Source organism: Pseudorasbora parva, chromosome 4 (assembly GCF_024679245.1).
Source record: "Pseudorasbora parva isolate DD20220531a chromosome 4, ASM2467924v1, whole genome shotgun sequence".
In the NCBI taxonomy this organism is placed as follows: Eukaryota; Metazoa; Chordata; class Actinopteri; order Cypriniformes; family Gobionidae; genus Pseudorasbora; species Pseudorasbora parva.
The window spans coordinates 39,758,281-39,781,120 of NC_090175.1; the positions used below are offsets into that span (position 1 = coordinate 39,758,281).

At 36.0% G+C, this 22,840-nt stretch overlaps 1 protein-coding gene across 1 annotated transcript; it reads left to right on the plus strand.

Annotated features, from left to right (window-relative positions):
* Positions 1–1,197: 1,197 nt before the first annotated feature.
* On the plus strand, positions 1,198–16,172 carry melk (maternal embryonic leucine zipper kinase). Its single transcript, XM_067442757.1, has 18 exons — positions 1,198–1,436; positions 1,875–1,955; positions 2,061–2,146; positions 2,282–2,398; positions 2,490–2,633; positions 3,335–3,403; positions 3,802–3,894; positions 3,994–4,092; positions 4,218–4,286; positions 4,371–4,469; positions 4,859–4,945; positions 5,870–5,998; positions 6,546–6,698; positions 8,017–8,281; positions 10,426–10,531; positions 12,170–12,329; positions 13,502–13,605; positions 15,600–16,172. Exons 2-18 carry the CDS (start codon positions 1,892–1,894, stop codon positions 15,775–15,777), a joined length of 2,022 nt encoding a protein of 673 aa, XP_067298858.1. The 5' UTR covers positions 1,198–1,436; positions 1,875–1,891; the 3' UTR covers positions 15,778–16,172.
* Positions 16,173–22,840: the final 6,668 nt, after the last annotated feature.

Consider the following 22,840-nt stretch of genomic DNA (forward strand, 5'->3'; position numbering starts at 1 on the left):
GTGTGTGTGTGTGTGTGTGTGTGTGTGTGTGTGTGTGTGTGTGTGTGTGACCTGGTAATCTTTGTGACCCCTTTGTGACCCCACAAAGATGGCAATATACGAAATCTTTGTCCTTGTGGGGACATTTTTAGGTCCCCATGAGGAAAACAACTTATAAATCACACAGAAGGAGTTTTTTTGAGAAAGTAAAAATGCAGAATGTTTCCTGTGATGGGTAGGTTTAGGGGCTGGGGCAGTGTAGGGGGTAGGATGTACAGTTTGTACAGTATGAAATCCATTACGCCTATGGAAAGTCCCCATAAAACATGGAAACACAACATGTGTGTGTGTGTGTGTGTGTGTGTGTGTGTGTGTGTGTGTGTGTGTGTGTGTGTGTGTGTGTGTGTGTGTGTGTGTGTGTGTGTGTCTTGCACAGCTCAATGTAAAATAAATCAGATTTTATTAGGTTAGGTTACTGATTTAATTTTAACTAAATTTTAAGTATTAATACTTTCTAATAAATAAATAAATAAATAATACTGTATATAAATCCATGTTTTAAAGCATGTTAATTTGATATGAATAAATAAAATATGAATGAATGAATGAATGAATGAATGAATGAATTAATATATATATATATATATATATATATATATATATATATATATATATATATATATATATATATATATATATATATATATATATATATATACACACACATTATATATATATATATATATATATATATATATATATATATATATATATATATATATATATATATATATATATATATATATATATTACATCTACATAATAAGATATATTACATCTAAATAATCAGCACTGTCTCATTTTTACATTTGCACAGTATCACTCACACATCACATAAAGTTGTAAATGGGCAGCATGTTTAACTTTCCTGTTTAGTAAATAAGGGCATCAAAAAAATTAAACATTCCATTGTGACAACTTAACTATATGGGCTATGGGGTAAGCTCAATCTGCCAAAAAAATGATATGTATGAAATGGAATGACAAAGCCTAGTCTTCCAAGCAAACGCAAAAAAACGTAAAATAAAGATTAGGTAATATATTTATAAATACACCGGTGCTCACAATATTTGGGGAAAACCATAGATGGACTCACAATATTGGGGAAAACCATAAATAGACAGTAAAAGAAATTACCACCTTCCAACCGAGCAGAGACTTTTATATCTACCGGAAACAGGAACTCCTCTGACGTAGCAAGTGGGAAATTCAAATTTTAAAACATGTTCGACTGAAAGATGTTTTTGCACTTTTAATTCATATCTCATTATAAACATGTGTAGTCTTGAGTAACAGAGTAAACGACTGCCTATTTTTAACCTTAAAATATACGTTTTTGTTGTTGTTTTGAACTCTATTTTATCGGCATTTTAAAGTGAATCATTGGAGAACAGCTGGTGAGTTTATTGTTCAACATGTTACCATGTAACATGTTAGTCAGAACACGCATTTTTGCACGATTTGGTTTTGTATCAGTTAATTTGTTATCTGTTGTTCGTTTAACGCAGTAACATTTTCAAATTTGCACCTTTATATGTTTTGCAATATGCGGATGGATAACACTTTGGGAATATGAGTTGTGTTGCCACATTAGAAAACTAATCGGGAACATTAACGTTAAACAATACAAATGATGTGAACGATCTAACAATAGAGATTAAATGAGTAAAGTTGAATATAAAAGCTACACTTTGTGGTTTAACCTTATGTTTTGATCGTGTTTTTTACACCGTTATGATCATCATTGGCATAAAATAACGTTACTTGCCATTTAATCGGTGGTATCCCCTTAATATGCCGTTACTCAAATACAAAATATGCTGTTATTGATGCAGGTCTAAGTGTCCCCAGTATGCCTGTAGACAGCACTTCTGAACTTCTCAAGCACTATGAGGTTTATGAAACCATTGGCTCAGGTAATGCCACCTTGATTATGCTTGGTTGATTCAGAGACTGTTTATTAGAGAAGTTTAAAAATTACCCATATTCAAGAGCAATGTTTTACTATTTCTAAACCACAGGTGGGTTTGCCAAAGTCAAACTTGGCAGACACATACTGACAGGTGAGAAAGTAGCCATCAAAATAATGGAGAAGAAAGACCTAGGGGTAAGATCTTCTTAATCTTTGCTTACCATAAAACAACATCTGCATGCATATTTTTTTATATTGAGGAAAAATTTAGCTATTACTTAGTTTATTCCACAGAAAAGAAATGCTGTTTAAAATGTTATCTATTTCTAGGATGATCTGCCTAGAGTAAAGATTGAGATCGAGGCTATGAAGAACCTCAGTCATCAACATGTGTGCCGTCTCTACCATGTTATTGAAACCTCAAGCAAGATCTACATGGTGCTTGAGGTATGTTTTACTGACCATGATTCTGCTGCTTAACAAAAATGTATGATTATGTTTCATATGTTTATATGCACATGTCTTGTCACTCTGTTAGTACTGTCCTGGAGGAGAACTGTTTGATTACATCATTGCCAAAGACCGGTTATCAGAGGAAGAGACCCGAGTGTTTTTCCGTCAAATCATCTCTTCGTTGGCCTATGTCCATAGCCAAGGCTATGCCCACCGAGACCTCAAACCTGTGAGTTGGTTGATGAGAACTTCACTTTTAAATAGCTTAAGCTTATGTATACCAAGTCCCATTTAAAGAAACAGATCACTCAAAAATTTAAAGTGTCTTTACTCATCTTCATGGCATTCCAAACCCATAAGACTTAATTATGTAGAACTAAAAAAAGAAAGAAATACAGAGCGCAGATTTTTCCTTTTTCCCATGGCAACCCAAGGTTTTTTAGCTTTAAAAAGGGTGAGCACCATCAATAATATGGTCTTTTTAAGCCATTTAATAGCTTGGTGTAAAACAAAAAGTGTGTGTGTGTGTGTGTGTGTGTGTGTGTGTGTGTGTGTGTGTGTGTGTGTGTGTGTGTGTGTGTGTGTGTGTGTGTGTGTGTGTGTGTGTGTGTGTGTGTGTGTGTGTGTGTGTGTGTGTGTGTGTGTGTGTGTGTGTGTGTGTGTGTGTGTGTGTGTGTGTGGTAAGCTCAATCTGCCAAAAAAATTATATGTATGAAATGGGACAAAGCCATAATGTTCCAAGCAAACGTAAAATAAAGATCATTAACATGTCATGTTTTATTGCTACATTAGGTAATTATATATATAGTGTGTGTGTAGATATTCAGGTTCAACAACATGAACCCTCATGGTGAAGGCATTAGCAGTATTTTAATTTTGCAGTAATTTATTACTTTAATAAAGTACAATAACTGTTCTTATTGACCTTAGGAAAACCTGCTGATTGATGAAGATCATAACCTGAAACTCATTGACTTTGGCCTTTGTGCAAAGCCTAAGGTGTGTATCCATCTATTATGCCCCATCAACTTGCATTTATTGATATAGTGTGTTAAACAGTACATACTGTTTCAAAGAAACTTCACCTGTTCACCATAATAAACTGGAAAATAACCGAGTTAAAATCCATAATTTATAAAACTACTGCATACAGTAGTGTTGTTATTCAGCTCAAATGATTCCTGTGTTGATTGTTCAGTTCAGTAGTGTCAATGTTGCAAAGTTCATCAATTATGAATCAAATTTAATTCAGCTATTATGCATCTCTACTGAATTAAATGTTATTTTAAACATTTTAAATAACATGTCCCTTGGTATCAATTCTTTTAAATAAATATTTAAGATGGTCTAGATTCATAGTAAATGTTTTATTCACATTTTAAATGCATTTCTTTTAGGGAGGTTTGGGTTATGAATTGCTGACCTGTTGTGGCAGTCCAGCATACGCAGCTCCCGAGCTCATTCAGGGCAAGGCTTACATCGGCTCTGAGGTCAGTTTGGTATATGTGTTTCAGCATATTTAAAAGGAATGACAAATTAAATTTTACAAAATATTTATTGTGCTCTCATGGTATGCCTGTGTGTTTCAGGCTGATGTGTGGAGTATGGGTGTATTGCTTTATGCTCTACTGTGTGGTTTTCTACCATTTGATGATGACAATTGCATGGTTCTATACAGAAAAATCTCAGTAAGTTTGTTACATTTGAGCTTTAAATTATACTACCACATTTTGTTCATCCATGCATTTATTGGGCTACTAAAACAATAGTAGTTTTGTACACTATGTGATCTCATATTATGCAATATTGACAGAGAGGAAAATACAGCAACCCGCACTGGCTTTCACCTGCTAGCATTCTGCTTCTAAACCAGATGATGCAGGTACTGTGCATGGTCTGTATGTCTGTTTGATGTGTTTTAGGAAGTCCATACGGTTTCATGGCAGTTTATTCTTTTCTCCTGCAGGTGGATCCAAAGAGGCGTTTGACAGTGAAACAGTTGCTTGGTCACCCCTGGGTTATGAAGGGATACAGCACACCAGTGGAGTGGCACAGTAAACATCCTGTAAGATGAGCTCTGTAATAACGCTTATAGTTGCATCTCATGCCTTCAAGATCCAATTAGTCAAGTGATGCCAATATGTCTTTTGTTTAGCATAAAAACTGTTGTGCTTCTTATTGATTACTTATTATATCTGCTTTTGTTCACTTGAAGCTTTAAATCTATATAACCGTAGTATTTTTAGTCCTCATGATGAAATAATCAAACGTGACACAGGATGTTTGTTGATCAGCAGTGTTTGATTTTTTTACTGATGAACACAGCTAATAAAAATAGATAATACTGTATAAGGGCCATACATCATTTTACTTTTGAAAAACAAATAACCTAGTTTTTAACATACTAAAAGATTGTGTATAATATCCTTTTATATGTTGTTTTTGTTTTTTTAGTTGGGTCATATAGATGAAGACTGTATCACTGAAATGGCAGTGTCCTTTAAACGGTCCAGACATCGCACAATCCAACTTGTGTCAGAGGTGGGAAACAATCCCTATTACTGTGTGATTCCTGTTATTTATGAATGAATGTAATTATATTTATTAATATTAGAATTCCATTTTTTTATTTGTTTTTGTATTAGTTGTATAGAGATCTAACAGCAAAGATGCTTTTAGACACCAAGTCTCTTATGGTCACTAAGGATCCATTTATTTGATAAAAAATACAGTAAAAACAGTAATGTTGTGAAATGATAAATATTTTCTATTTTTATATATTTTAAAATGTAATTTTTCCTGTGATGGCAAAGTTACATTTTCAACATCATTACAGTCTTCAGTAACATGATCCTTCAGAATCATTCAAATAATAATTCTAATTTGGTGTTCAAGAAACTATTATTATTATCATCATCAATGCTAAAACAGGAAAGTGTGATTATCATAATTCTTTGATTAATAAAAAGGTTGAAATAGAAAACGTTTTAACAATGTCAAAATCTTTACTGTCACTTTTGATAATTTTACTGTGTCCTTGGTTAATAAAAGTATTAATTTCTTTCAAAAAGAAAAAAGAAAGAAACTCGTACTTGCCCCAAACTTCGTAATGGTTCTGTGCATGTAGTTTGAGTAATAAATCACTAATTCGGACAGTTGCAAACTGTCCCTTTGTAATCTTAAGTTGTTTGTCTCTGACTGAAAACATTTTGTTTTTAAAGATTATAAGATTTTTATTGATGGTTATAAACAGGTTATGATTCAAACCATAGTCGTAAGAGAAATGAGTATCAAAGTGACATTAGACTCAAATTTATAACTATGACCACTAGATGTCAGTAGATTCCATAGCATCAGCCAAAGCTGCTTACCTTTAACTGCTGAAATGTGACTTCTAAACAAGATAATTATACACATCAATCACAAAAGTGAAATGAAATCTTTACTTTGTGCATGTTTCTTCAGTGGAAGTATGATCACATGACCGCTATCTACCTTTTACTGCTGGCTAAAAAGCGCCAAGGCCGCCCTGTGCGTCTGAGAGCAGAATGTCCCATGCTTGACCCCATGTACTCTCCTTTACAGGACATACAAGTAAGTCTTTCATATTCACACCTTCAGGACCATAAAGCTATTATTAGATGCTAGGTGACTGCATAATGGTCAGTTATGCAATCGTAAAAGAGAGATGGTAATGTTGCGGTTCTTTTTGATGGAGTATTTCAGATTGGTTAAAAGTCACACTTTTGGAGTGATCGATGTGTTTGGCTTGAAACGGAAGTTGCAATAGTCTTTTCTTCCCTATTTTTGTGTATATCCAAGTGAATCCAAGGATTTTTTTCATTGGGAATTAAGTGGATTATTTGGATCACTGTGGTTTGCTGTGATCTCATGTGATTGACAGGTTGCCCCGCCCTCACGTCAGTAAACATGATCATAGAACAGAAGTGTTGCTTCTACAAGAGGGCGGGAAACTTAAAGATTATTAGGGCATGTGTATTTTAAAACCAAATGTGCACAGATAAATTATTATCACAAATACTGTCTTTAATATCACTGCAGTCAAATGTTGCTTGATGTATAAATGTTTGTGTAGTTGCAGTCATTTACAGGAGTTTCATCTTGTGTATCTGTGTCTCAGCTGAAAAAGACTCTATGCTTCGGTGAGGATGATGATGGTGTCCACCCAGTGGTGCTTGGCTCTATGGTCTTCCCCACTGATTGCTACGATGACGAGAATCCCTGGACCCCTCTCACGCCCAAGAACACACAGACCACAAACACTCCACGCATGGTTAGCCTCCGTGTTCTCTTTATTTGTCTGCTCTTCCCTCTTGTCCAGTGCTGCTTTTGTGCTTTATAAGTCTTTTTTTTTATTTCTCCACAATCTCCTTTTCTCTGGCTGCCTTTTACTTGTCTTGTTTGTAATATTGTTACTTGTAATTTTGTATACTTTTTTTTTTTTTTATCCATCCAAAGTGATGTGCTGTGCAGAACACCAGTTGGAGAAACAGTCCTCCTGCATAAATGCAATGTGGAGACAACAGAATTGTTTTTGGTCAGGTTAATAAATGCTTATTTAGGGAAGTTATGAACTTGCAACTTTTGTATTATCAGCCCAGATCATTATGATCAGCCCATTATTTTTTATTCCATTATTAACAGTTAACATCAATACAAATCTGTAATTACAACAAATTAAACTTTGGTAATTTGATGTTTTACAATATAACCTAATGTTCTGTGGGAAATAATGTTGATAATTTCATTATGCTCCAGTTTGTAGTGGCTCACAATAACAACTTTATAAATTATTTACCATTAATAAAAGAAATATTCAATTTGTAACCCAGAAACAACTTTACTTACTTATTATGGTTAAAGTACATGGATTTTTTATATTTATTATTTTAATTTTTACCTTGAGATTCACCTCTGCTTATGTTTTAATATCATTACATAGGAAACAGTATCAATTACAATTCAATTATCATTTCCAGAATTAGCATTATGAAATCATTTACCTATTGTGTGCAATGTAGCTTAAGCTGACTGCTTCACTTGTCAACAAAAGTTTCTTTGCAAACTCTCAATTACACTGTGCTTGGTTTACAAAATAATCTGCAGTCAAATTCTCCGAACAAACATATACTTTGACGCAATCCATGACGTCATTAAAAATAAACCATTAACTTGTTCCTAATGCTGGTATTCTTCTAAGTATCTAAAGAAATTAGCAAAGGGGCTGTTTAAACAGGAATGCGTCAAAGCGAAACCAATTTTGCTCTTCCATTTGTTGTCTTGTCGGCAGATTCAAGCGGGTGGATGCGTCAGAAAGTGACTGAGCATCTGTATACTGTATCCATTCAGTGTAAACAGCGTCAGTGATTTATAATGGGATCTGTTTGCTTTTTCCATTGTAGTCAAGCATGACGATGTAAAACTATTCATCGACGTCTTACTCTGGAGGCAGTCATATGCAAATAGTTTTAAGCTATGGAATTTGCAGGATATTTTAATGGTACAAAAGCCTAATTTATGTCAAAAGATCAAAGCAAATTAAATGTTTCATGTCATGACCCCTTTAATGTGGAAACTCTTGTCTTCTTTAGAAGCTCACCTCTGAAGCATCAGAGAAGAAATGGAATGAAATAGGCTACTCCCCCATCATAGAGCATGGAAGATCCCACAAAAAGAAGTCAGAGAGACGTGATAGAACCAAAGAAAATAAAGAGAATGTTGTGACTGGCACAGATGGAGATATTTTTGCTCTGCCTGCCCCCCGAACTCCAATGTGCAACAGAAAGGTCAAATCCAACAGATCTGTTGCAACAACACCCAACAACAACATTACGAATACAAGCGACTCAAACAAAGGTAAGCTGGATAATGAATCGATTACCCATCATGGCACCACAACTACAAACCTGATAGATTTTTTTTTATTTATAATTTTGACGTTATCATCCAAATACATCAGTTTTGCAATCGTATGTTGAAATGATGTTCTTGTCTATGGCTATGTTCAGACTGTTAAGGTACTCTATGTAGTATTTTTGCAGTGCCAGTAAAATATCCAAAACCCACTAGGCCAGTGTTATATATTTTGTTCAGTTGAGTTCTTACAATATTTGTAAATTGTGAGAAAATTGCTATTTTAACCAAGGAACCGGGACATCTGAAGGAGTCGCCTGTCAATTGCATCATACCTGCATTTCCCTCGGTTTATGATTTTATTCTGCAGAAACGCTTTACTCTTAGCAGTGTGAACAAATGTCACAGCAGTAACGTTATAATATAATTTTAAACACACTTAAATGTATCTAATATTATAAAAAGAGCTGCGTTATCTCATACTCATGACCGGAAAAGCGGAAATTGCGCCCGCTACTGTGTCCCATCATAATAAAAGTCCCGCGAGTTGTGTGTTCGGCAACAATCGCTCCAGCGGCCTTGCTCAGCTCCACAGCACACGGCCCTGCTCTGCTTCATACTACACTAACATTAATAAACGCATCCATGAAAATGATTTCTGCCCGAGTCCTATCCCAATTATTTTCCACTGGCTGTGAGGTGAAAACCACGTCCCAAGATTCTGCGCTCAAACTTTTGTGCAAATCAGTTTCGAGCTACTTTCATATGTGGTTTAAAATCCGGTGCCGATAACAGCACGAAATAAAGCCACGCATACTAGCCTCCTACGTTTCTGCCGCTGCCTCATAAGAAGCAGTAGTCCAGTGCAGAGGCTACACGTTGTCATGTTGTAAATATGTATTGCAAATCCCTCTATGCTGCAGTTGTTGTTGTATTTGGCGTATGCCTACCAACGCAACAGCCATAGAAATCAATGCAGATATTCCGGAAATGAATGAGTGGCATATCATTTTAGATCAGATTCCAATTGGATACACAAATAATTGGATTTGGGCTGACCATTTGAACTTAGCCTTTACAAATAAACAATACAACTTGAATGTTTTTTTATTTGAATATATTTTAAAATGTAATTTCTTAATGTGATTGTAAAGCTACATTTTCTGCATTATTTCTCCATTATGCTGGTTTGGTGCTTAAGAACCTCGTGCTGTATTTTTATGTGAACTTCGTTTTTTTTTCAGGACGTCTTTACTGCCATTTTTAATCACTTTAATGTATGCAAAATAAAAGTATTATTTTATTAAAAGTATAACAGTTTTGTGCCAAATATTTCATATTCTGTCTATGAAACATTTGGACACTTAAACCTCACATAATATAGATCATTGCATACACAAAATGTCAAACCAAATGGCATCTACAAATAATCTAATACCACCAGCTATCCTAGCAGAGTAATAATGGGTGTAGTTCATCACATTAATTATGATCATGTTTCATTAAACACTTAGTTTTATATTTTATATGTAATGTAAAACCATTTATACATTTTTAACATTGTTGTGGTTATTAACTCATAGGGGTCTTGGAGTTATTTTCACTTATTTTCTTTATAAGAAGTATATGACAGGCTCTTCACTGCTGACAATACCTAGATCATTTTTTTAACAACTTTTTCGTTGTACTCTTATAAACTGTACATAAGCCTAAATCCAAATTTTCTGCAAACGCTGCATTTTTGGTGTAATTTTGTACCGTAACGTGACTACAGCAGATGTGTAAGCGACATATCTGGAGTTTAAAAGAATACAAAAAGAATGTGTTTTTCGTGCTTTTCATATATCTAGTATCTTTAGTTTGATTCACTTTGACCGTGTGTGTGTCTGTATGGGCGCAATGTGTGCCAGGGGAAAAGTCTTCATGTCCCAACATCCACTGTGTCCACCTCGTTACTGTCACACACCACCTCCTGCACTGGAACGGACAGGAGCACACTGGGGACAGAGCGTGTGTGTATGTGTGCATGCACGTGTGTACGAGACAACTCCCGAAGCGCATACTGACAGGTGTACGTGTCGCTGTTCCCAGTGCTCCGGCAGCATGTAGCATTTAGTGACACATGTTTATCCTTTGTGTGTGTGCAGGAGCGGGCAGTGCCACTAAAGAAGTGTCCCACAGGAGAGAGATGGACCAACAGCAGAGTGGCCAACAAGGAGAACTGGATATACTGGCTTTCAGCCCCGAGAGAAGGTAGAGTAATAACTTTCTGTATTTTTGTGCGAAATAACAGTGGAGAGCAAGATTCGAGAGGAGGACTGTGGGATTTAAAGGTTAAGTGTGTAACTTCTACCCCATGAACAAAAGAGATTTGTGAAAAATAGTTTAAGCAATGTACAAAAGGCTTTTTAAATATACATAGTCCTGGTAGGAATTATTGCCACCCTTGGTAAATATAAGCAAAAAAGATAAAGGCTGTACAAATGAATAAATCAGCATTGTTTATCCTTTTGACCCTTCATTAAATTCATTTAAATTACATTTTTTCCATTGGTGGCTCGTAAATTTTAAAATAGAGGAGGCACATTAATTTTAGCTGTCCGGGGATCCTCTCCCGAGGATTTGAAGGAAAAAAAACTGCCTTAGAATGGCTTTTTTGGGTCCCTTTTGTTAATGTTTTTTTTTTACAAACAAAAGAAGATATAACACAGCATAACATACATATACTAATATAAATATAACGTCAGGCTTTATTTTAAGGTTTCTTTATTACAATGTAATTATACATTACTGACTTTACCAAGTAATATTAAGTAACCCTATTTACTGTAGGGTTTGGTTTAGGGTTAGTTGTATGTAATTATGAATAATTTATAGATATTACTATAGTAACTGCATGCTACATATGTAACAATGACACTGTAAAATAAAGTTTACCATATAATTTGACTAACCCTGGCCTATTTATATCTCCAACTTCGGCATGGGGTCATTTTTAATTTGTAGCTGTGGTTTAAATGGTAAATCAAATATGGTATTCAATATCTACTCTCCATAGCTGCTAAATTATCAAAGGGGAGCTTTTCATGTAATTTACGTTTTTACGATGATAGTTTGATATACCAAAGGAGCGATGTCATATTTTTTTACTTGATGGTGATTGGCCAATTTTTGTTACCAACGGTGGTATAAGTCTCTGGCTATGGATTTATCCCCTCAGACTTGCCATAGCACAGTTTTCTGAATGGCAGATTTGGGGAAGATCAGCGATTTCAGTAACATTTACGGTGTTACAATGGTAAAATTACAAACAAGAAATTCACATTGTGAGCCATAAAATGAAATGGGGGGGGGGGTAATATTATAAAAATAAATGAGATATTGACACTTTAAAATATAATTTCAATATATTTTCCCCCATGTCAATTTAGTAACTTTTTTTAAACCAATAACAAATATAAGATATTTTTTATGCTACATTTATTTGATAAAAATAAAGTGGAAATATTACAATTTAAAATAACCTTTTTCTCTCTGAGTATATTTAAAAATGTGATTTATTCCTGTGATGGGAAAGCTGCTTTTTCAGCATCATTACTCCAGTCTTCAGGGTCACATGATCCCTCAGAAATCATTCTAATATGCTGATTTGTTGCTCAAGAAACATTTTTATTTGCTCTACCTTTTTGACGATGTCAATACCCAATTTGCACATGAAATAAATCGCAGGACTTGCTGCACTTACTCTTTGAGTATGCTGTCGAGCCATTTATAATTGGAACTGCCCATTCTCCAGTAAAAGTCTCTTGGCAAAGCCTATATTGCATTGGGATAGTTTTACAACTACAGAAATGTGCAGTTATGTTCTAAACAGCATTCCTATGTGTGCAGGTCTCGATCTCTGGACCTGGCTGGCTGTCAAGCAGACAGTGGGCAGAAGCGTAAGGGAGGAAAGGTGTTTGGTAGTCTAGAGAGAGGCCTGGATAAAGTCATTACAATGCTCACACCCAGCAAGAAGAGAGGACCTCGAGATGGACCACGCAAAATTAAGGTATCGTTCTTCTGTTTTTTACATTTGCCTTTAGTCTTTCAAGATATAGTTGTTTGTCCTTTGTAGGGATGTCACGATACCAAAATTCCAGTAGTCGGTTCCAATACCATAAAGATTTTATGGTTATCGGTACCAACTTTCGGTTTTATTTTAATGCTTATTTAAAATAATTTTACATTAATAATTTTGTCGTCTTGGAAGTTGAGTGCCTTAAACCACTACCTTAAATCAGTATTTCAAGGCTTTTAAAACCATAAGGTAGCTTTGTTTGAGGAACAGAAATTTAAGTCAATGTTCACTGCAATTCTTGCAAGACAGCTGTGATGACCACTTTCATCGTATAGAATGATCTTGAAAACATTTTGTGGTCAATTGAAGAAAAGGATTTTCAAAAGACATTGGCCCTGTTTACACCTGGCATTATGATCAATCAATCAATAAGATCACAAGTGAACGATGTTAAATACAAGTGTAAATGGGTCTAAAATCCACTTTCGATCACTTCCAGAGGTAGTTGAAAACGCATTCAACCAGATTGCTTTCATAATCTACACACTTATGTGTTCGACCGCCTACTCTCTACTGACCTGTGTAAACTTTATGAGAAGCGCGCTAGCCAGACAGGAGATAAACAGTCAGCTGAAGACCTGAGTTTGGTTTGAGGATGAAAACTGTACCAAGCACAATGTTCTCTTGCCATTCCTGATTTCTAACACACTCACAGTGTTCGGGGGCCTCAGAGCAGAAACAAAAGCTGATACTCTCCGTATATTTTCTCATCATCTCTGGGTGCGTTCATATGTAAATTTTGTCAAATGGAACGAAAGATCTAAAAAAAAAAGAAATACATTTACCCACCCATAGACGTCACCTTAAAGAAATCAGGACAGAAGTGGTTGAAAGTGGACAAAAAAAGACAGATTAAAATACCATATGTGCAAGGGTATGTGTCTCCCTAATCTACTTGTGATCGGATCAACAAAAAAGCGTTTTTGAACAAAGCCCTTGATAAATAATTGTCGAATTGTCACTTTAACGTTTGCTTAATTTCCTTACTTTTTTTCATTATTTAATTTCAGGAATTCTCTCCATAATGCAAATTTAGATACATGCCAGTGACCATAACTTCTTTGTGGCTACATCTGATTTCATAAGTGTACATTTTTTTCCAGGCTCAATACAATGTGACACTCACCAGCCAGACTAATGCTGACCAAGTGCTCAATCAGATTCTCAGCATCTTACCAGAGAAGAATGTGGACTTTGTTCAGAAAGGGTAAGTTAAACTCTTACATCAAGTGTTTCCTGAAATGTCAATTCAAATGCGTGTTTCCTCTAAACCAGTGGTTCTCATCCACATGGCCAGGGCCCACTAGGGGGCCTCAGCATATTCATGGATGCAAACAGCGTGCTTTTCGGCGCCTCACGCTTTTTTCACGTCAGTTTGGGTGGGGGGATAATTGGTGGGCATTACCTCAGAAAACTGCGCACCAAAACAGCAGTATGAGCGCAAGCGTGAAGTGCTGGTGTTTCTTCTTGCTGCGTATCTTTTATTGTCTATGGCAGTCATCACGCGGCTTGCATGGCAGTAAATAATATGGTGAAATGATCATGCAGTCAATACATTAATACAAACAAGCAGGGCTTTAACATAACCCGTTAAAAACTCAAAGTGCTTGCTCTATTAAAAATAAGTTCTATTTTTAAATACCCAAAACAGCAGCATTACAAAAGTTGGAAATATAGGCTAGAAGATTTAAACTAGCTCTGCCCTTACGGCCATGACACTGCAGAGTTGCCAGCTGTCTTTCCTGTTCTTAACTCCGAACACGTTCTCTTCACGTGCATATAACTTGCTTATTGTCAACTAGAATTCGTGGGTTACATGCCAGCATCATGAGATCAGAGAGTGTGCCAGAATACAGTTCTCTTTTGCGTTTGAAAAAACTAACACAGAGAAAGAATTATGCCAAAATGTCCGAATGGCGAATACTTTTCTTGAGTATTCGCATATCAAATAAGGTCTCGAACTTAGAGTTGTGAGGAAAAAGGGCTGGTGTTTGATAACTTTGTTCAATTTCTGTAGCCTATTTCCTACCTGTGAGACAGGAAGGACACCGATAAATATGACATGGGTTTATGAGAGGATTCTTTTAAGTTGAATTTTAAAGCCTAGTAAATGTTAAAAAAAGCTTTGTTACACTGTAATGTTGAACGGCTATAATCAATATTTAAAATTGGTGGGAAAATATTTCATAGAGACACATCTGTTTCATTGATACCAGCTTCATTCATTTTTATAAAAATATGCCATTGAACAAATATTCTAATATATGGTCTTTGTTTTTTTGTTCATTCATTTGGTTATTTACTGTAAAATGATTGCATCATAAAATATATTAAACTTATAAACACTTGTTTTTAATTGTGATTAATCGCAATTAATCACAGAAAAATGTGTGATTTAATCAAAAAAATGTAATCGATTGACAGCACTAAAAGAAAGTTTACTTTAAAAATATATTATGCATGCATACTCAATATCTATTTGCCTTTTGTATTTATTGCATTGCATATTTTATGTTCAGGGATGACAGATTGATAAGCAGATATGCTATTGGATGTAACTTTTTAACATGTAACCAAAGTGGCTCTTCTATTCATTTTGTCTAATCAGTGTGGCTCTCCTGAAAAGAAAAACAGCGAAGACCACTGGTCTATGGTATCTGCCACTGCAACACATTTTCTAGAATTTCATTTTACTATGTACCTATAGGGGTGGGCCGGGGATGGCAGGGGTTGGTGGCAAAGTAAGTATCTGGATATTTGATGGGGGGCGAGGGCTACGATTACCTCTCTCTTTTTTGACCATACATGTGTTTGAATCCCTGCATACTTCAGGATAAATTAAATGTATTACATTTAATACATTTATATTCATATACGTTTTTTTTACTTTAATCTAAATGAAAAATGCTTTAAAAAACAAACAAATGTAAACTGAAATGTATATACTGTATAGTACAGAACATATGTGCATGTTAATTAATTCTATATACCTTTATGACAAAGTTTTACAACCAGCAGCTTTGTCATAACCACAGCAAAAATATTGGATATATTGTAGCGTATACAGAGGGGCGTCCTGCAGAAATTGTGTTGGACAACAAACACAAGGTCTTTGAGTCAAAGAGGTTGAGAAACACTACTCTAAACAATTAACTTAGTTGTTATATGCTATCATGTTCTCTTTTCCTCTTCTTCTGTTAGCTATACTCTAAAATGCCACACGCAGTCAGACTTTGGAAAGGTGACCATGCAGTTTGAGCTGGAGGTTTGCATCCTGCAGAAGCCTGAGGTGGTCGGGATCCGTCGACAGCGTCTCAAAGGTGACGCATGGGTGTATAAACACCTGGTAGAGGACATCCTGTCCAGCTCCAGCATCTGATGTCACTGTGACGTCACCTTGGGCCCACCCTGTGTTAAGTCGGTAGTATTTTTGATATACATTATAGATGACCCTCCAGTTGATGAACATGTACATCATTTTTCATCATTTATGTGCAGGAGGCAGTGCAGTATTATTTTATGTTCTCCTCTTGATAAAAATGTTAAAAAATATATATTTTTGTCTCTTTTGTCTCCATCTAATTTAGCAATAAGAAATACACCTAAAGCATTATAGTGGCAAATGTTTTGTTTGTCTTATATTTGTTTTTTGTTTGTCTCAATGATATAGTGTCAGTGTTGTTTTATTTGTTTAAATATGTAAAGTTTCTAATCTATTACCTATTACAAGATGTCTGTCATTTTGTTCATGTTTGCTTTGTAATTATGTCAATCTGACTTTGTAATTAAATAAATCTTTTCAACATCTATGTCTCTCTGTATCAGATATAATTTTAAATACTTAAGACATTTAAGACATTTTCCTCAGTTCAGCTTTATTACAGATGGCATAAAATCAAATTTTACCATTCGTATTTTTATATGTAATATTGTAGCGTTCACTATAAATTATTTGTGCACTTCATTCATTTAAAAAAAAAATATTTACCCTAATAATCTTTAATCAAATACATTACCCTTCTCCCCGATTGCGTCATAACCAACGCGACTCTGTCGTACAGTTGATAAATGACCGTATAGACAGGAGGAGACGCTCAGAAACAATCTTTTACTGTCTATGAGACAGCCGGGGGGACATGGAGACATAAAGTCAAGGGAGAAGAATGGGGAGAAGCTGACAGTGAACCAAAAGCAACGGGAGAAAATATTTAAACAACGTGATTCAGATTTCACTTTCCACAACTACTAGAAGACTTGCAACTGTCAGACAGGAGGCTCACGTCACATCTACGTCGTCAAGCTCAGTCTGAGCCTGCGCAGTTCGCTCAGCCATCAGGAAGTGAGTGCCTCTGATTGGCCTCATTTTCGGCTGTTGAAGTCAATGGGATAGCTCTATCCATTTCTTTTACTGTGTATGGTTTCTGTCGCCTCTCAGACGCCTGTCGCTGAGGCCATTCAAATCTATCTCCATTTTGTTAGCAACGCCCAACTTCCAACAATCCAATCAATTCCCGAAGGACGAAATCAAGCCCCGCCCTACATTTGTTCTAATTTCAGAGATCATTTCACTTGGAAATACGTCACAATAAGGAGAACGACGATCTCAACTTCCGTTTCATGCCAACTTTAATGAAAATAAAAATTAGCCCATGATTTACTCACCCTCAAGCCATCTTATATAAAGCTGTGAATATGACATTTTTCTTTCAGACAAACACAGAGTTATGAGATAAAAAATGCCCTGGCTCTTCCAAGCTTTATAATGGCAGTGAATTGTTGCTTCATTTTTTTTAAGTCCATAGAAATACATCTATCCATCATATAACTGCTCCACGTCTCCAGGAGTTAATAAAGGCCGTCTGAAGCGAAGTGTAGTGCCTCTCGCAGTTCAAAATGCTTACTCTACTACCTGAAAGCATTGCACACCAGTTACTCTCTCCAGACGTGGTGTAAGCATTTTGAACTGCTAGAGGTGCTACACTTTTTCTGTAAGTTGAATACAGAATGATACGCCGGCCGATATTTTACTTTATAAAGTTAAAATATGGATATTTTCCTTATACAAACGCATCGCTTCACTTCAAAAGGCCTTTATTAACCCCTGGAGATGTGTGCAGCAGTTATGTGATGGATAGATGCACTTCTATGGACTTCAAAAACAAAGCAACAATTCACTGCCATTTTAAAGTTAGGAAGAGGCGGGACATTTTTTAGTATAACTGTGTTAAGAAGAATGTCATACACCTAGGATTTCAATTTCGTGTAAGCTAACCCCTTTAAAATGTAACTACCCACAGCAACATTTTTTTCATCTGTAAGTCAAATTGAAAATAAAATAGCTGATATTTTATTTCATGCAAAAAAGTATCTTGCAAATGTAACGTGATCCTAAATGAAACATATTTTGAAATATTTTTTTATTTAATGAGTTTTATATACTGAAAATAAAATGTTATATTCGTTCAATTTAAAAGAAACTTAAAGGGATAGTTCACCCAAAAATGAAAATGTTATGTTTATCTGCTTAACCCCATGCAGGGCATCCAAGATGTAGGTGTTCAGTATAACACAAATAAAGATTAACTCCAACTGTTGCACTTATAATGCATGTCAATGGGGTATTTCTATTAGAGTAAAAAACACTTAGACATACAAATCCATATTAAACACAGTAGCTTGTGACGATTGGTTTGTGTGAGAAAACTAACAGTATTTATATCATTTTTTACCTCAAATACAACACTATGTGCATCAGCCATCACTGCCTTTAAGTGAGGTCAAATTATACGATATGGTGTAGAGATTTTTTTACGGTCTATAGTAGAGATATGCACAAGAGACCACTTCCGCCACTTGTATCCTACTGAGATACGCCGTACTTGTACATTTGACCTTACTTGCAGAAAGTGATGGAGCAGTCATGGCGTTTGTACATAGTGTTGTATTTGAGGTTAAAACATTTTTTTTTTTAAAATACTGGCAGGTTTCTCACACAAACCGATCGTTTCGTGTCTTAAGACATCAATGTGTCTCCACAAGCCACAGGGTTTAATATGAATTTGTATGAATGTTTTTTTTTTTACTCTCAGTAGTTACAATTTCTTGTATTCATTATACAAAATCTTAATTTGTGTTCTACTGAAGAAACAAACACATCTACATCTTGGATGCCCTGGGGGTAAGCAGATAAACATCAAGTTTTCGTTTTTGGGTGAACTATCTTTTATGAAAAAGACTAAATGTAGGGTGAGGCCTTTTTCTCATCAGGTGTCGACCGGATGTAGTCAGATCTGAAAGGCTGCTTTTGGTTAATTGTAGGAAAGGGGTGGGGGTTAAAAGAAGATTGGAGCAGTCTACATCACTGTTGTTTCACCAGAAGTTGTTGTTTTAATAAAAAATGACAAGGTAAAAAAACATGCAAGGATGAATCTATTACAAGATCAGTAACATGCACTTAGAAAATAGATAAGGTGAAGTTTCTTTTCAGTCTGACTATCCCCAAGTCAAGTTCTATCCCATGTAGTCAGATTTACTCAACAAAATAAATATGTGAATAAGACAAAAAAGAAATGTAGCCCTTGAGAAGTAACCCCTCACTTTAGCCTGTCAAAATGCCTGTTTAATATTAATTCAATACAGTTGAATAGCTGAAACCCCTCCCACCATTTTATGGCATGTGTAGGTCGGTAAAACCAATATGTCACATGCTGGTAAGATCATGTATTATCTTGCTTTAACTGTTCTATTATGATTGAAGTGGGAGCAACCTGTGTATCAGTCCTACTGTGCATATCAGCATAACAATAGCTATTAGTGTGACAGATATGAGTGCTTACATAGTTGACATCATATGAAGTGTGTGAGCTGCTGGGGAGGTGGATGGTTAATGCGGGGGTAAGGTGGTAATATGGGGATGAACTAACCCCCCCACTGATAATGACTCCTGCTGTGCATTTTATAGAGGCGGGGCAAGGGCCAGCTGAGGGAACAGACGCGTGCTGTCATCTCTCACATCTCCTTAAGCCGTCTCTTTCTCTTTTGCTGTTTCTCCAGACCCAACATCTTTTATTTAGTTTAACTTGAGGACTTTCTGCTCTTTCTCACTATGCATGTTATTTGGTAGCCTATAAAATATAGCCTATTTTTCCCATCATTTCATAACCAAAATAATCTGTAGTGTTTTTAATAGGCTTAAAATGAGAAAAGGTGAATGTGATTTCACATACCCCTGCTAACACATGACCCCAGGTCTTTCCCTGCATTACTCTCATTTATACACCATCGAGGTGCTAAACATAATGATGTGAACATGTGTTCCTCTGCTTGTCTTTGTGTGTTTTCTTGGGTCAACGAAGGCAGTGATGTTTCTCTTCATTACGAATCTGACAGATTCAGTAGGCGCCTGCTCTGTGACGGCTCACTTTCCAATTACCTCCTTCAGTTTTAACGAATTTTGCTTTCCATTGATGCCGTTTGCAGTCTGGTGCCTGTTCATTAGGGGACTTCATATTCCAGATATGTGGGTTTCCATCACACACACACACACACACACACACACACACACACACACACACACACACACACACACACACACACACGCACAGACCAAGAGCTAATGGGCATGTACAGTAGATGGTGGCGTGTGATGTCTCCAATGGGAAAAATTATTCGCTGTGTTGTTTTGTTAACGGACGACTGGTTCCAGTGGTTGAGGAACAAATGAAGAGTTTGATTCTCATGCCGAAATGTCTTTTCAGCTTGAGGAAACTATTGGCAAATATGCCAGCAGTGCAGGACATGATCTTTGTACATGTAAAAATCTGCTGTTAGTGCAAGGTTTAAGATTATAGTTAAAGATATAGACAGCGTGACATATTTACTGCTTATTAAGGGATATCAAGCATCTTTTAGACATACAAAGATTTTAGGTTAGCCTATACTTTAGCTTATTTGTACTAGAATTGAAAGGGTTATATATCATTTTGATTTTGTCAGAACCCCAAACGTATTGAAACAGCAGCTCTTTCCCTAGTTCCATTACGGCTCCTAACATCAAACCGACAAATAATCAAATAACTGCAGACATTTACAACGACACCTATTCAGTGAAAAAAAGCACACTAGCATACTTTTTAAAAAAAGTGAATTAAATAATACCTTTAAAGAATATACTTAAATGTGAATTGAATGTCATTTTTTGGATACTTAATTGTTAATTGTAATTCATTTAAAATGTGTGATAGGCCTACATTAAATTGATATTAAATTCAGTTAACTGAACTGAAGAGGGATTTTTTTTTACCCATTTATGTTGAACTTAATGTATAGCAAGTCAAGTCAAATTTATTTACATAGCTCTTTATACAACACAGACTGTTTCAAAGCAGCTTTACAGTGATAATTGTATAATTCATGATGCAAACAGAGTTTATTTTGGCTGCACAGCAGTTCTAAAAGAAAACCGGTCCATTGTTCAGATGAAGTGAGTTTAGTGTTGATACAGCACTTCTAGAAAGCAGTCCTGCAGAAAACAATGTCATCTTCCAGCTCAGTTTGATAGTATTGGTGAAGTCAGTTCAATACTATTGATATTTTTATATCCAATTGTCTTTTAAATAGTTACTGACAAGCATTTATAGTAATCTAAAATATACTGTAACGTCAGCTTGTGTCGTTTAAATACAGTTGTATTACATGTTTTTAATGATGAAGTTTCAATTTAGTAGCTCTATTCACTTTGCAATATTTAGCTATAGACTATGCTATAGATATATTTTATATGTTAACCAACACATCAAGATAAATCATGACAAAGGATTATTACAACAAAACTATTTATTTTTATTTTAGACACATAACTTATAGAGATGGTTTTCGTCATAGATCGTTTGCGTCCTACGTCACTCGCCCGTGCATGCATTTTCGTCATATCCTTAAAAAGAGAAGTTGCAAGCAACAGCTAACTTATATGTGTGGCGACGTGACGAGCAAGAAAGGTTGACATGGAGCACACTTGATTGAATCTTCAACCTCTGGGGAGTCACCAGTTAAAAATAAACGCCGAAAAGTGGAGAATCTGCAGACAAAGAGAACGCGACAAAGCAGCCCATTTAAAAAAAGATAACATTGACCTGGTTTTGCTAAGATGGCAAACACTGAGGGATTTGAAATGTTGTAAAAGTGGCGCGATGTGCTTTTTTTGTTACTCAGCAGGTAAGTAAGATGTTTAATTGAATTGATAAATTTCAATATGAAGCTCTTTAACAGAGTTTATTCTAAATTGTGAAGGATCACCCCACCACCACCAGAAACACTTAAAATTGGCCCTATAAAGACAATTTGTTTCTAAACACATTATATTTCTGAAACACGTTACAAATACTGTGAACTGTGTAGTGCTAAATTGTGAATTTAGACCGTTAAACAGTTCTTCACCATTGCTGTATTCAGGTAAACGTTGCACGAAGCTAATTAGTATGTGCCCCCTCCCCCAACTCTACCATAACAGATCATGTAAAGCCTAGTTCAGACTGCACGATTTTCAAACTCGTCGGGTCACTGCTCTATTCACACTGCATGACTATCTGGGGTATCATTCAGTCACTGCTGCATGACTGAACAAGAGGAAGAATCGCCGACAACTCTCTCTCCGGTGCGCAAACTACGTTTCCCAACTACACGTGTGATGTGCCGAGTAAACAACGCGAGATCACACGTGCGTTAGACCGGAGTTAGCGCCAGTCTTTGAATTGTTATTTAAAATGATAAACTGCACAACGTTTGCTTCAAACTGTATGTGCGCTGATTTGTGGAGAAAAAAAAAAGATTATGGCGGAAGAAATTGTTGGAGAGACAGAGGGAGCCAGGATTGTGTTCTGCAAAGGCAGTTTGAGGTAAATAAACAATTTTGTAATGTGCTGCTGCTGTGGCTGGATGTGCAAATGTTTGGCCTTTGTTTCTGTTTGATAGAATTGTAAATATATCTATTAAAATACTGATATTCTGCTCTATAACTCCTCCCTGAACGTCCTGCTGCCCTGTATCTCACTCTTTCATTGGCTGTCGGTCATCGCCGATGTAATTTTCAGTCAGAACGCTGTTCACACAGCAGGAGTTTGAATCGCCGACAGGTCCAGATATTTAGCATGCCAAATATCTCACCGGGGTCGGCGATTCTCTCTGATCGCGTCTTTGATTATTCACACTGCGTGATTGTCACTCGCGTGCACGAGCACCGATTTGCCTGTGATCTCGGGCATTTGTCGGCGATTTCGCAAAACCTGTCGGCGACTCAAAATCGGGGCAAAAATCGGGCAGTGTGAACTAGGCTTAAAGCTTAAAGCCTAGTTCACACTGCCCGATTTTGAGTCGCTGACAGGTTTTGTGAAATCGCCGACAAATGCCCGAGATCATAGGCAAATCGGTGCTCGTGCACGCGAGTG

Bases quoted from the DNA above. Each gene is read 5' to 3' on its own strand.
- melk (XM_067442757.1), top strand. From the start codon at position 1,892: ATGCCTGTAGACAGCACTTCTGAACTTCTCAAGCACTATGAGGTTTAT. The intron at 3,404-3,801 runs GTGTGTATCCAT...CATTTCTTTTAG, and splicing joins GCCTTTGTGCAAAGCCTAAG to GGAGGTTTGGGTTATGAATT. The intron at 8,282-10,425 runs GTAAGCTGGATA...GTGTGTGTGCAG, and splicing joins TACAAGCGACTCAAACAAAG to GAGCGGGCAGTGCCACTAAA.